At 46.6% G+C, this 14,085-nt stretch overlaps 1 protein-coding gene across 18 annotated transcripts in view; it reads right to left on the bottom strand.

The window, feature by feature from the left end:
- Window positions 1–2,317: 2,317 nt before the first annotated feature.
- Window positions 2,318–14,085, bottom strand: part of LOC133133025 (serine/threonine-protein kinase MARK2-like) — a 40,353-nt gene continuing 28,585 nt past the window's right edge. For 9 of the 18 annotated variants that reach the window (XM_061248944.1, XM_061248949.1, XM_061248957.1 and 6 more), the window contains 5 exons: window positions 13,601–13,747; window positions 10,801–11,064; window positions 7,762–7,788; window positions 4,242–4,280; window positions 2,318–2,776 (listed from right to left, as the gene is read on the bottom strand). In XM_061248944.1, coding sequence (XP_061104928.1) covers window positions 2,320–2,776; window positions 4,242–4,280; window positions 7,762–7,788; window positions 10,801–11,064; window positions 13,601–13,747 — 934 coding nt within the window. In that variant the 3' untranslated portion in view covers window positions 2,318–2,319. The remainder of the gene's footprint in view (window positions 2,777–4,241; window positions 4,281–7,761; window positions 7,789–10,800; window positions 11,065–13,600; window positions 13,748–14,085) is intronic. The other 9 variants (XM_061248946.1, XM_061248951.1, XM_061248954.1 and 6 more) reach the window with 6 other exon arrangements.

Here is a 14,085-nt window from a genome sequence, read left to right as displayed (position 1 = left end):
TTTTCTTTATTCACATTTTTACACTTTTAAACACTCTCCAAAAAGGGTCAAAAGTCATTTGATTCCGATTGGCTCAGACAAGTGCGCTGGAGAGTTGAATCCATAGTATGTTCCCTGAAAGGAAATGCAAGTTGAATATACAGCAAAGAGACCATGTTGACTGCAGCTCAGCTCACAGGGACACGGGGGGGGGAAATGGAGGGGCTGACTGCCAGTCTTCCTCACTCCACCGTCATCCAATCCCTGCCCTGGTTACAGTGGGACGGCCTCCTGTCCAGAAGTCCATTTGACCAGACTGCACGGACTGGAGTAGCACAGTTGCGCACCTCCAGCAGTTTGGTTCAAGCACATGAAGTAAGTCACCAGTAACCAGCAGAAAGAGGAAATGTGCTGTTCTACGCTTGGATTGGAGTTTCCACTCAAGGACAGGAGCTACTCCTTCTTCCCCCTCCCTCAGCGAGGAAAAGGTGCACACAGCAGAAAAATGTAGAAAGCACACCTTAAATAGAAACACGCGAGTGGATGTATGTAATTAGGATATGTACAGTACAGGGAGTCTGTGGTAGCCAGCCAATTCTTGTGGTACTAAGAACACATTTTCAGCTGATCTTAAAACCACATTACCAAAGTAGGAAGAAGTTTGGCAGACTTTGGGCACCCCGAAACTTGGCTATTCAACAAAGCACTGCCAGTTAACAAAAGGTTAAGCATCCACAAAATAAAAAATAAAACACTTTTTAAACTCCAGAAACCTGACATTTATGATGGGTACCCGATCTATTCATTACAGTTGGAATCTTTTTGGAACAAACAGTGCAGCGTGACAAAACAAGTAGAATTAATAATTCTACATGATGCATGTGTGTCAGCAACCCTGCAAAAACTCCATGATGTGTAATGTACACTGAATCACAATGTAGTACACAGACAAATACTGTTTGGGGGCAAACAAGACACATTTTAAGCTTGAATTAAGTCACTTAGCCATTTTACTTGCTCAGTCAAAATGAAATTCAGGAGATAGAAGGACCTCAAGTCCATTGATTCTACATAAAAAAGAAACATGGAAATAACCCTCCTTTTCCAGTGATATACATGAATAGACATTTCATCTCCCTATCTTCGCTTTGGGACGTGTTGGAGAAATATGGGGCACACCCCATGCAGAGGGTGAGACTCAATCAAATAAAACACAAAAACAAAAACAAAAATCATTCAACTTTTGTTTATTCTTATAATATTAATAATTTTCTCCAGAAAGGCAACAGAACCGACTCACTCCAGTGCAGCACTTTGAAACCAACCAACAACTCTTAATTACAATACAATCCACCAATAATTACTTAATTGGCCCTTAATTAGTTAAATCAGAAAACAAAATAAAATAACCCCTGCTGTGGAAAAGCAACGTGGGAGAGAAGGAGGAGGGCAAAACCGAGGATAAGAGGTTCTTCGGGTTCAAATCCAAACTGTCAGTTGAGCCTGGGTTCACACTGCTCCTGTACTGCAGTGACGGAAGCCTCACAGATCATTGAATGGGATGAGCTGCCGTATGCGGTCTGGTCTGAGCCAATCCAACACCTGGAACTTCTGAAAATTTATAAACGTGGAATTGCCCATCATGGTTGTACATTCAGTGTCATTTTGCAGCTCTCAGTTTGTTTGCAAGATAAATGGATCCAGGAGTGAGTGATACTCAAGTATTATGGTACTTTACCATAGTTTGGGTTAGAGCAGAGTAAACGGGGGGGTGTTTCACAATGTTCAGCGACAGAAACTGGTTTGAGTTTATAGTGTAGAAAGGGAAACCCACATCATTATATTAACCAGTTAATACTTCCCAGTTAACATTCCACGCTTTCTGAAATGAGATATGAGGCGTAACGAAGGAATCGCACCAGGGAACAAAAATATCCATGCAAGAGGACATCCCAAAAAAATAAAGTGATGGTACAGGTGAAGCAGAAACCCCCCCCAAATAAAAAAAAAAAAAAAAAAAAAAACCTCTTCAAAACAAACCACCCCCTCAAAATCTGTACACACCCAAACCTCTTCTGCCCTGTGAAGTCTATGCACACTAGTTTAACCGAAACCTCTGGCCGCCTGCTCAAAGTGCCAGCTCTCTTGGTTGAACCCTTGGTTGAAGTCTCCTCCGCTCCTTCCATTTCTCAAAGCTGGAGTTCCGCCTCTCCTCCTACAGGAACCTTGGGGAACAGTCTCTCCCCCATCATTAGTCCTCCTCTTGAGCCGCCCCCTCCCCCCCCCCAATGTTTAAGTCCTCCCCCTTTCCCTCGCCTGTTCCCCCGCCCGCCCCAGCCCTCACAGTTTGAGCTCGTTGGCCACCTTGGAGGCGATGTTCTTGAAGGCGATGGAGGTGCCGGAGATGCGTTTGAAGCGCACGCCGTTGAGGGAGAGGCGGGGCAGCTTGCACACCTCCATCTCCCACTGCACGAAGTCGTCGCGCGCCGGGTTCCCCGACACGCACAGCAGCATGAAGCGCTCCCGCGCCTCGTACTCGCAGCTGTTGGAGTCCAGCACCTTGCGGATCTCCTTCATCATCTCGCCGGGCTCCATGGACGACGTGGTCTTCATGCTCCAGGTGAAGCGCAGGGAGCGGGGCTTGGTGTCCCGGCCCAGGTGGGAGTGCAGCGGCGGAGGGGTCAGGGAGCTGGGCACGTTGGACGAGGACGACAGGGAGTCCTTGTTCTCGTCCCCCACGGGGCCAAGGGTCGCCAACGGGGCCTTCTCACGCTTATCGGCAGTGCTCAGCATCGGCCTGGGGGGGGGGGGGGGACGGACAGAAAGTGAGGGAGCGAGAGGGGGGGGGAAAAAAGAAAGAGAGAGTGGAAAAGAGACAGGGAGGGACAGGGAAAAGGGAGAGACAGAAGAGGAACAGGTAGAAGATGGAGAGAAAAGGAGAGATTAGAAACCATGGAAAAGGGGAAGGGGGAAAAAACAACAGTTGGGGAAATGATGGAGGAGGAAGAGAATGTTTAGGAAAAGCGATGGTAGTTCACAGGGAGGTGGAGGGTGATGGTGAGAGAGAACACAATCATGAGTCCTGAACATTCTGTGCACTAACCTGCTCTCACCCTCTCAAGGGAGAGTGTGCTTTAAAGAGATTCTTAAATAGTGACCGTCTGTCAGTCCTTCTCACACACACACACACACACACACACACACACACACACACACACACACACACACACACACACACACACACACACACACACACACACACACACACACACACACACCCCATACTTTAATAATATTACAGAACCTTGCTCTACTAATCAGCCACCATTCACTATCCACACACCACTACCGTGGAGTGGCAACAGCAAGCATTGTGGGAGATGTTATGTTTTAGCTCACTGTCTGACAGCTATTTAAGGCCAATGGAATTCACAATGAGGCCAGGAGAGTGTCAAGTCTTGTGTAAGCAGTGCACAACCTAACTTACAGTACTGTAATCGCACTGAACCATAATGCAGTGTGGCTTTGAACACAGAGTACAGTGGCTATGCAGAAGTGCCCTCAAAGTATGGTAACGGTAGTGTGAAATGTGTTATTTCTGCTAACAATTTAAAAGGCATTTGGATTTGAGGTCAAAAGATTAACAGACAATCAGCTTGTAAACGTACGCGTCGATACGTTTCACCATTTTACAGAAACAGCTGTTTTTGTGTCGACTCTTATTATTTTTCACACATAATGGAAGATGGCAGCAGTAAGATGAATTTGGAAGTGTACAGACAGATTTTAAAACAATTTCCCCAACCTTGGCATCCTGCAGCAAGACAATGGCCCCCAAAGCACTGCCTATGCAACCAAAGCATTAATCCATGGGAAAAAGTGGAAGGTTTTGGACGAAACCCAAAACTAAACTAAAACCCAAATACCTGAAGTACATAGCAAAAATAACACATTTCACTCTACACTTGCCATACCTGCAGTACCCACCTAGGCCAACGGAGCATCTTTAACAATAAAAACCTATACCTCTGCTATAGGAACTAGCACACAAATACTGACATCACATTGAAAATGACTAAAATTAGAATAGAACCCACCCACCCCCACCCCAAATCATTTTGGAACAGTCTCTCTTTCACCAATTATTACCAAATTAAACAGCCCTTCTCCAAAATAACCATATGCTTAATTAGTGTCATTTGGTCATTGATTGAGGGACGAATTGGCGGGTCGGCCAGCCAGTCGGGCGGATTTTTCCTCACCTGCTTGCCTCATCCCGACCCTCTCCCTCATACGGACTCCTCGAAAAGAATCGGCACAAGTTTAGTCTCCCTTGCCACACCTTTATCACCTCATTCAGTGCAGATTCATTAGTGGAACCCAGGACCGGACAGGCCGAGACTCTCCCTGCTCCAGTCCCCCAGACTGCTCTCTGCTCGTCTCCCATGGAGGGCTTCATTAACACGCCCACTATAACCTCACGAAATAGGGCTCCCCCACTGCCCCATCTGCGGGTCTATTCAGGGCATGCTACACTCACAGATCCTCAACTGCTCAGAGGCACACAAATTCATGCAATTCAAGTAATTCACTAATTACATTTCATTTAATTTCCAGAGGAAGCTATAATGATTTTACAATACAACTTAAATAACTGGTCATTCTGCTTGTTGTATTACCAGTGAATCTAGTGAATGTTCTTTCTCAAAGAGGAACTACATGCGATAGCAGTAAAACAGATTGTATCAGTTTTGATGCCACAAAATGGGAGGCAAAACAGAGCAGTGTTTCAGGAACGCTGAACTGAAGGGGTGAAAACCCCCTGCTAGCCGACCTCTACTTCACCCTGATGGGACTGAACAGGAAGAGTCAGTGGCCGCAGGCCAAGGGGATCCTGGGTAATGCATCACAATCCCGTCTCAGCTCTTATAATGGCACATCCCCATTACCTACCATTCCCTCTGCTTAGCACCAACACACACATGACCTACCATTCCCTTTCCAACACACCCATCACCTACCATTCCCCACCAACACACACCCATACACACCCCCATCACCTACCATTCCCTCTGCTTAGCACCTAAACACACCCACACACACACACACCCCCACCCACCCACCCACACCCATCACCTACCATCACCACTGCTTAGGAACAACACCCACACCCTTCCACACGCAGACGGACCAGCAGACAGACCAACAGACAGACAGATTCTTAAGCCTTAGCCTCTCCACACAAGTGCTTTCCCTAAAATCGGTTCATTGAAAGAAATTATGTTTCATACATTTTATGTTTGAGGTTTTGGTGCTTTTAAAAGAATAATAGGCAATAGACAAAGTGCTAATGTGCCATTAAAAATGAAAGAAAATACGTTTGAAGTAAAATGTTTGCGAGACTGCCCAAAATTGAACAAAGCTGGCAGTCGTGTTGATGTTGATTGTGCTGGACGTTACTGTGGACATCGCAGCTCTTCCCATGCCATAACCGTTCTGAGAGAATGTCAACAAAGGACACGAGCTGCAGAGGAACCGTCGAGAGACGCCAAAGAATAGCTGTGAGCCAGTTCCATTTCAGGCAATTTGAAATTAATTTAACTTCGAACTGGTTTTATAGCATTTTTAAACGGTTGCTGTGTCTCACTATTCGCTGTCATTGTCAAAAACCGACCTGAACTAAAACGTTGCAGTTCCCGGCCTAAAAACTTGGGATTCTCTAAGCTACGAAGCTACGAGAGTGATTCACGCTACCAGATTCTGACCACCAGAGTATGCCGTGCTCATCGGTTTGGTGCCGACAGCATTAGTACTAATCAAGGTTTGCAGGGGAAAAACAAAACAAAAAACAAAATGAAAATGGAAAATAAAAAGTGCCATCTGCTGCCCAACTCCGGTAATACATATTGTGGCAGAAATACTCATTTGTAATTCAACACCAATATCTGTATTGACCAATGGACTCGCAAAACTCTACAGCACATATACAAGGACAGACTTAATCAGTGGATATACACCAAGCAATAATTAGGGCTTCAGCTGCCATTTTAACACGGTACAGACCATTAAGCCCAATTTCCTGCAGCATGGAACAATTCATTTTCACACTCCTCTTTCCCGAATCAAATTTTAGATGGTCTGTGCAGATCCCTGGAGGGCAGTAATGTGGCTTAAATTCCTGATTTAAACCTGTGCTTTGACGGAGTCATTCCCACACTTTTTTTCTGCAGAGTATGTGGACCCAAGCAGTCGCTGACTCACTGAAGCTTCCCTGACAACAGAGCATGCCTGCCCTGCCAGCAGCAGAAATATACATATGGAACAGGGAATTATGGGATTTCTGAAGCTGGCTGTATTTGATACACTCCTACTGTCCGCCTGCTCTCTTGCTGAATGCCGATTAGAGGCAAGCCTTCGGTCGGTTTAATATGAATCCTCTAAATGCAGAGGACTCAGTGACTCATGCACGTCCATCGAATTGGGGGTGTTGAAGGGGGTGGGGGCTGAGTTCCGTGAGCGGGGCTGAGAACCAATCACAGCGAAGTCAAGGACAAGGAAGAGGCGTGGCAGTGGGAGGGCCAGGGGGTTAGTGCAAACATACGGGTGCTCCAGCCCTGTTTGGGAGTGAGGAACGTTCTGATGCAGAACCCAGAGAGCGAGAGTGCCACAGACAGATACCGCCCACATCCCATCCCTCTCCCATCAACCCATCACTCTAGAAGCACTGGAATAAATCATGTCAAATATGATGGTAGTGGAATTTTTGTACCATTTCTGCTTTTTCTTGCCTAGAGAAAGATGTGTAGCTTTAAAGTGTCTTATTGCTGCTTCCGTGTGTTTTTGTTTACACATCATGACGATAAAGATGTGATTTAAGGATATTCTGACACTAACATTTCTAGAGGCATCACAGTCAGGAACCTTACAAAGCAGTGGAGAAATGAGGAATCGATGGACTACATTTTCCTTCTGGACTTCATCTCCCATCAGCCCCTGACAGAAAAGGGGGTTGTCCATTCTCATTGTAAAGAAGAACCAGGTCATAGACCTCAGCCTACTTCGTACTAATGACTGGCAAAAAAAAGAAAAGAATGAGCTTCATGAAGCATGACACCAAGGTGGAACCACAAAAGAAGAATTCCACTCAATGCCAATGAAGTTCAAGATGTTGCTCACAGATTATATCAAAAGGGCGGCTGTTCGATTCGTTGCTCCAATTGTTCTTGGCAACTAAATTCATGGTTGGTGGAGCTCCTCTCTTGTTTTCTACCAGTAATTCTATGCAAAAACATTCGTAACCGAGTAAAAATGTTTCGTTAACCTGCTGTTCCAGTCAGGGCGTGGTGTTGCTGGCCCGACATTGACAGCTCGAGCACGACACGACAGTCACACACACACACACACACAAATGGTGTTTCTGTTGACGGCATTCTGGGACATGCAGTACAGCACCGCCTCACACGGGCAACAAGTATACAGGCGGAGACGAATGGAAAAGGGGGATGGGATGTGAGGAGAGAGAGAGAAGCTGGCTGTTATTCACCGAGCTAGGCAGAGGGGCTGGCGGAGGGAGGTGAGTCAAGCAATGGAACGAGAGGAGCGTTAGTACCTGCCAACCGCAAGCTGACCACTCATCGACAAAAAAAAAAAAAAAAAGAAAGTAAATTCAACCACGTATAAACAAAGTACAAAGCACAAAAAGAACCACAAAAGAGAAGAGAAAAATAAAATAAAATAAAAACAACAAAGAGTCAAAGGTGATTCATTATTGTCATTGCCTACCTTCTGGGGAACCTGAACGAGAGATTTCTACAAAAAGAGGGGAGGGGGAGAAAAAAGAAAAGGTATGTACACAAACGTGCACACAAACAAACCACAGCAGAAATCTTCATACAAATGCATTCTGGCTCTAAAAAGTTCACTCATGAGCCATTGTTATCAAGACTCAGCAGTCCAGCAAAACACAAAGTCACAACATTACACTGCAGCAACGTTATGCGTCAGCTGGGAAGTCAAACTTGGACCATGGACAGAATTCAGATTAGTGTCATCAATAGATGGGTGAGGCATGCAAATGGTATATGTTATGGTCAAATTTTAATGTCAGAGTTAACAGGAAGTTTAATGGAGTATTGCTGTCAATGCAATGTTAATAACTAGGTACTAAGTGCTATACTATGAAGCATATGTCTGCCCCTAACCCTCTCTGATATGGAATGCTGTCCACAGTCACGGAGACCTTTAGCCACGTCAAACTAACGACTCCTAAAAAAGGCCAAATATTAGTCAAAGCCCTGATTTTTTTCAGGTCACGCAAACACACACATATACAAACACACACAGATCGCACATATACACACGACAACAGGTAGTGCTTTCCTGTCTCAGACCTGAGGGTTCAGGACAAGTTAGCTGATAACCGTTTCAGCTTTTTCACAGTAAAAATCATTACTCTCAGGGGCTTTACTTTCAGAGTGCTCCCTCCTGAAGAGGCACCGCCCCAGGGTGTGGACAGGACCCACATTCTGGTATGGAATCCAGGCCATGCCAATACTGCACAGCCCATAACACACAATGCTATACATAACTGGCATTGAGATTCTTACTGGGAAGTGATTCATGTGAATAAATTTTGTAGTCGGTGAGAAAACAATGATCCATATGAAGATGCTGAAAGGCTGCTGGGTGGCTAGTCCTGTTAAGGCGCTGTTCTAGCGCATGAACAGAACCCGTGCTCTTGTTTCAGATCACCGCGCCAGTGCGGACTGTGGCCAGTAGCCCCACAGGGGGAGCCACAACTGGCAGTTTCATTGCCCAGTGATGGGAGGGTGTTGTCGCAGAAGGTCATCTGGTGAGCAGCACATAAGGCATCTTCCATCGACTAACGCCTGTGTGAGCCCTACTGCAGAGCCGGAAGAAACGGAGGCTGCGGTCAGTGCTGCAGTGTGAGCTTGACTGGGCATTTCAAATGGGGGAAAAAGCATTGAAAAATACTGACACTGAATAGACACAAAAGGCTAAGAACCTTCACTCGGGGGTATCCATTTCACTGTGGGTGCATGCATGCCTATGTATGTGTGTGTGCGCGCATTTGTGCACTCTGAATAATGTATGTCGTGTGTGGTATATGAACTCACTTGAGAGGGTGTGAGTGCCTATGTGTGCATGTGCACACCTCTTGGTGAAGTAACACAATTGGCTCATGTCATGCGGTTCAGAGAAATCTATTTTTGAAAACCAGCAAGTGCGTTAGTAGATTTCAAACAAGAACCTTGGCCATACGTATAGTGAGACCACCTCGCTAGGTGTAACCATGGAAACCGTGGCCACAGAGGGAGGCTCGGCATTCCAGAAAGTGATCGGTTATGTGTGAATGATATTTCTGCGGAACGCGAGATCCTCAACACGCAGAGAGGTGCACACTTCCCTCTCTGCTAAAGACCCGACACAACCCAGAACTGGGAGCTCCTGGGGTCTCAACATTGAAACAGCCGCCTTACCCTCCACTACACGTTCAGTTTGTAAAGGAACCCTAGTACATCACCATTCTTACAACAACACTTCAGAGACAGCATGAGAAACACCAAAAATACCCTTTACAAGCTGAACACTCCACCAGCCATGAAGGAAAAAGCTGTGGGAATAACACATTCATACCATTGCCTTATACTAATACAGTATCTTCACACAGCTGCTAACAGAGGCGTACGAGTAGGCAGAAATTAAACGCCATCTTCATTTCTATGTGCTGTTAAGAATAATTCAACAAGGTACATTTGATGCGAAGCTACCCATTTTTTCCTGCATTCAGAAGAGAGGTGTGAAAGTGTGTAATCAGGGTTTTGTGCACCTCTAGATAAAAAAAGAAAAATGTTCCCCCTTTTCCTGCGCACTTGGAATGCCCGGTCATGCTCACACTGTACTCACGGGTCCTTCTCCGCGTTCTGCTCCAAAGCACGACATCTGCCGACACCTCTCATCACACCACAGTATGCATGTAGGACTCACACAGACTCAGTTCATTTACAGCTCTGAAGACAAACGTGTGGGCATCCGACAAACCAGCAGGGGTCACTGTAGCTACAAGTGCTGTCCCAGCCAACCGAACCCTCCCACCCCTGGGCAACACTGGGGCCGATTGGCAATCGGCACCCACTTGGACAGGGCTTTAAGACATCCAGTAGCCCCTTCACCTGCAACCTTTTTGTAAGTAGCTAGCTGCTTACTAGAATTAAAAAATGGCATGTTTCATATCTAATTTATTATAAACAATATTTGTATATATTTAAGCAACAGTATTTATTTACTGGTGAGGAACTACATTCACAAATTATACTTTGTATAATTATACAAATTAAGTCTAAATGCCCTAATACTTGTTAAGTAACATTATATTAGCCACTGATAATAACTCAGGGTTGGTGTGAACCCCATTTTGCAGTAAATCTACAAAATGAATTGAATTTCAATTCATGAACTGTAAGATCTTCATAGAAAATAACTCTTCAAGTCACAAACTGAACTTCACTAGGAGTGCTGATCAAAAAACTGCCTTTCCCCATCCCTACCGCAACATGATGCATTATATGCTAAATAGGCTAAACTCATCCTAATCCTACTTCAAGATCCATTAGGACTAGGAACAGTTTAGCCCTTTAGCTCATAATGGGCAGGTTAAGACTTGGACTGCGGACACCTGACCCCAGATCAGTTACTCTGCTCTGAGGCGCTGCATTAATACAGACCCTGAGCTCCACTCTCTCTAGCCCCGCTGCCCTTCACCGCCATTCATCCCGAGAATCGAGCCCTGCTGAATCTCACCTGCGCACAAACTTGGAGGTGAACTTGCTGAAGATGCCGGAAGCTCCGGGGCGGCGCGCCTGGCTGTTGCCGTGGGAGAGGGAGGGTGACGCAGGAGGGCCGTTGTAAGTGGAGGCGTGCTGGTCTCGTGTCGCCCTCAGCTGGCCGGCGTGGAAAGTGCTTCTGCTGGCAACCCCCCTGGGGAAGTTGGTGCGGTCCGTCCCAGCGGAGCTGCTGATGTTTTGGGCAGAGGGAGATGCTACTGCCAATCTCTGTGGGGTGGTGCTGTTTTTTTTTTATTAAAAAAGAAATATACAAATAAAAATGTACTGTTTATATACATTTAGGGATCTTTAAATCATGCAATTAGGAACTGTGAGAAAACTCCACCTTTATGGCAAGTCTAAAACCATTATGTAGGTACTGAAGTACAAATACTAAGTGCTAGTTTTGTCGTGTATCCTATAGGTTCTGTCTGCATTTTATCATCACATTTTCATATTCCGTTTTAATATAACTGATGAACTTGGCTGTGTTTTACCAGAAATGTACCAATATAGTTCAGTAATGTTTTGTACGTTAATGTGTAATGTAACGCATGATTACCATGAATACCTTTATCTTCACACTGTCCCTGATTAATAAATATAAGTAACTGTGGCAGAGCTAACAGCTAACAGACTTCACACTTGTGTCCCAGTAGGGAAACACAGCAACACAGAAAGAAGTGAGAACAGAATCATGTGTAGAGGAGGAACAGCTAGGCGCACACGCTCCCTTCCCAACAGTGAGAACAGAAGGACCGTGCCAGCAGGACCCCGGTAACAAGGAGGCGCACCGGCAGTGCTGGTAATGAGGAGGCGCATTGAGCAGTGTGGGTAACGAGGAGGCGCATGGGCAGTGTGGGTAATGAGGAGGCGCATTGAGCAGTGTGGGTAACGAGGAGGCGCATGGGCAGTGTGGGTAATGAGGAGGCGCATGGGCAGTGTGGGTAATGAGGAGGCGCATTGAGCAGTGTGGGTAATGAGGAGGCGCATTGAGCAGTGTGGGTATCGAGGAGGTGCATTGAGCAGTGTGGGTATCGAGGAGGTGCACTGAGCAGTGCGGGTATCGGGGAGGTGCATTGAGCAGTGTGGGTATCGAGAAGGTGCACGGGCAGTGTGGGTATCGGGGAGGTGCATTGAGCAGTGAGGGTATCGGGGAGGTGCATTGAGCAGTGTGGGTATCGAGGAGGTGCATTGAGCAGTGTGGGAATCGGGGAGGTGCATTGAGCAGTGTGGGTATCGAGAAGGTGCACGGGCAGTGTGGGTATCGGGGAGGTGCATTGAGTGTGGGTATAACCATGTTTAATTACGGTTTTGTTCCTTCAAATCATAAAAAACAACTCACTGTTCCCAGTTGTTTATTCCAAGCTAAAATTTCAAGCACAGCTAATAGATTCAGTAATGATTAATGTTAATAGTCTGTTGTTTCATGAGTTCGTTTAATAAGATGGCATTGTATTGAACTGGAAACAATGTGTCGGAGCCAATTCAATTTCTGTTGTTTTGGATTGTAATATAATAATATAAACAATTACAATTTGTTCTAATTTTGGTTAGTTGGTTTTATTTTATTAATAGTATCTCGGTACCTCTATGTAAAAACAGGCACAGATATCTGCACTGAGCACTGATCTGCACATCTCTGGTTTTCATTATATTAACATTCGTAGATAACCTTGGTCATATGAGTGAAAGAGGAAAGTGATTGGCAATTGGCTTTAAGCTCGAACAGCAGCAATTGCTGGCCAACAGTCACATCCTCATAACAAAATGTCTTGCATATTCTGGACAGTCATTTCATTTGGAAGTTCCTTAGCTTGCCGGTATTTTGTAATGAAGCAGCTAGACGGCTCTCGTAACGGGGTTTCCTGTATCAGTTCAGAGAAGAGTTCCCTGGCACTCCAGCCGTCAGCTGGTGTGTGTTCATGTACTTTCTCACAGTCTAAGTGTGGGACGGGGGAGGACGGTGTGTGGGTGGAGGAGTCTTTCGGAGGAACAATAAGATGGTGGATAAGGGGTGAGGGCATTCAAGCAGGAGACAGGGTTTGATCATGCTGCTGAGCTGAGAGACAGCAAGAGCCAAGCACACACCACCAGAGCAGGGCTGGAAAACAGGACACACACACACACACACACACACACACACACACACACACACACACACACACACACACACACACACGCACACAGAGTATAAGCTCTCTTGGACTCAGTGTACAGTGTGGAATGGCTGGTCGCGTGATATGAAGTCATCATTACAGAGCACCTGAAGGCCACCTGTGATTGGGTAGAGTGCGAGTCATGTCAAAGTGATGTCATAGAGCAGGGGTCTCAATGAATGGAGAGTGGGGGCAGAACATGGCCAACTGTTCAGCAACTAAAATAATTAACAGGACAGGGCCTAGGCTTGCCATCCTCACAGTGCATCTAGCTAACCATATTACAATAGATACAACCCTGGTTACCACATCCCATAATCTAAATAATCTCACTCTCAAAGATGCATCCCATTAGGGCGCCCATTTTGATTGTGGTCCATTGCTGAACTGTGGTTTATTGAACAGGAGACATACTGCATGAACTTTTCAGTTTATCACTCTATCTCCCAAACGAGGAAACTCATTCCCAAAAACATCCCTCCTGCTAACGTTCTCCACAATGCAACCTCCCAACTTTACTCTCTTTCTACCGATGAAGCCGCCTGAAAGAGGACATCCTCCCTGTGAGGACTGGAACACCTCCCTCCCCAAGTGGTCCTGCTCCTCTCCCCCACTTGCCTGGGGAGCTGTGCGTGGAGGTCAGGGGGGCTGGGGTGGGCCGAGGTGGACAGGGACTTGTGGTGTCGGGAGCGGGAGGAGGAGGAGGAGGAGAGAACGGCGGAGGCCGGGGCCGTGGAGGCGCGGGACCCTGAGGTGGCCAAGCTGCTGGAGGGAGAGAGGCCCAGGAGGGAGGGAGAGAGGTCCAGGAGGGAGGGAGGGAGGGAGAGAGGAGAGAGCGAGGCCCAGGAGGGAGGGGAGAGAGAGAAAGAGGCCCGGGAGGGAGGGAGCGAGGGAGAGAAAGAAAGAGAAAGAGAGAGAGAGAGAGCCCAGGAGGGAGGGAGAGGGGGGGGGGGAGGCCAGGAGGGAGGGAGGGAGGGAGGGAGAGAGAAAGAGAGAGAAAGTGAGAGAAAGAGAAAGAGAGAGAGCCCAGGAGGGAGGGGAGAGAGGGGTGAGGGAGCGGGGTTAGGGAACACGCACACCAAGCACGCCGCAGAGGGCAAGGA

This window comes from Conger conger, chromosome 7 (assembly GCF_963514075.1).
Source record: "Conger conger chromosome 7, fConCon1.1, whole genome shotgun sequence".
NCBI classification, from domain to species: domain Eukaryota; kingdom Metazoa; phylum Chordata; class Actinopteri; order Anguilliformes; family Congridae; genus Conger; species Conger conger.
The sequence above is the reverse complement of the archived record's forward strand: the minus strand, read 5'-3'. Positions and strand labels throughout refer to the sequence as shown.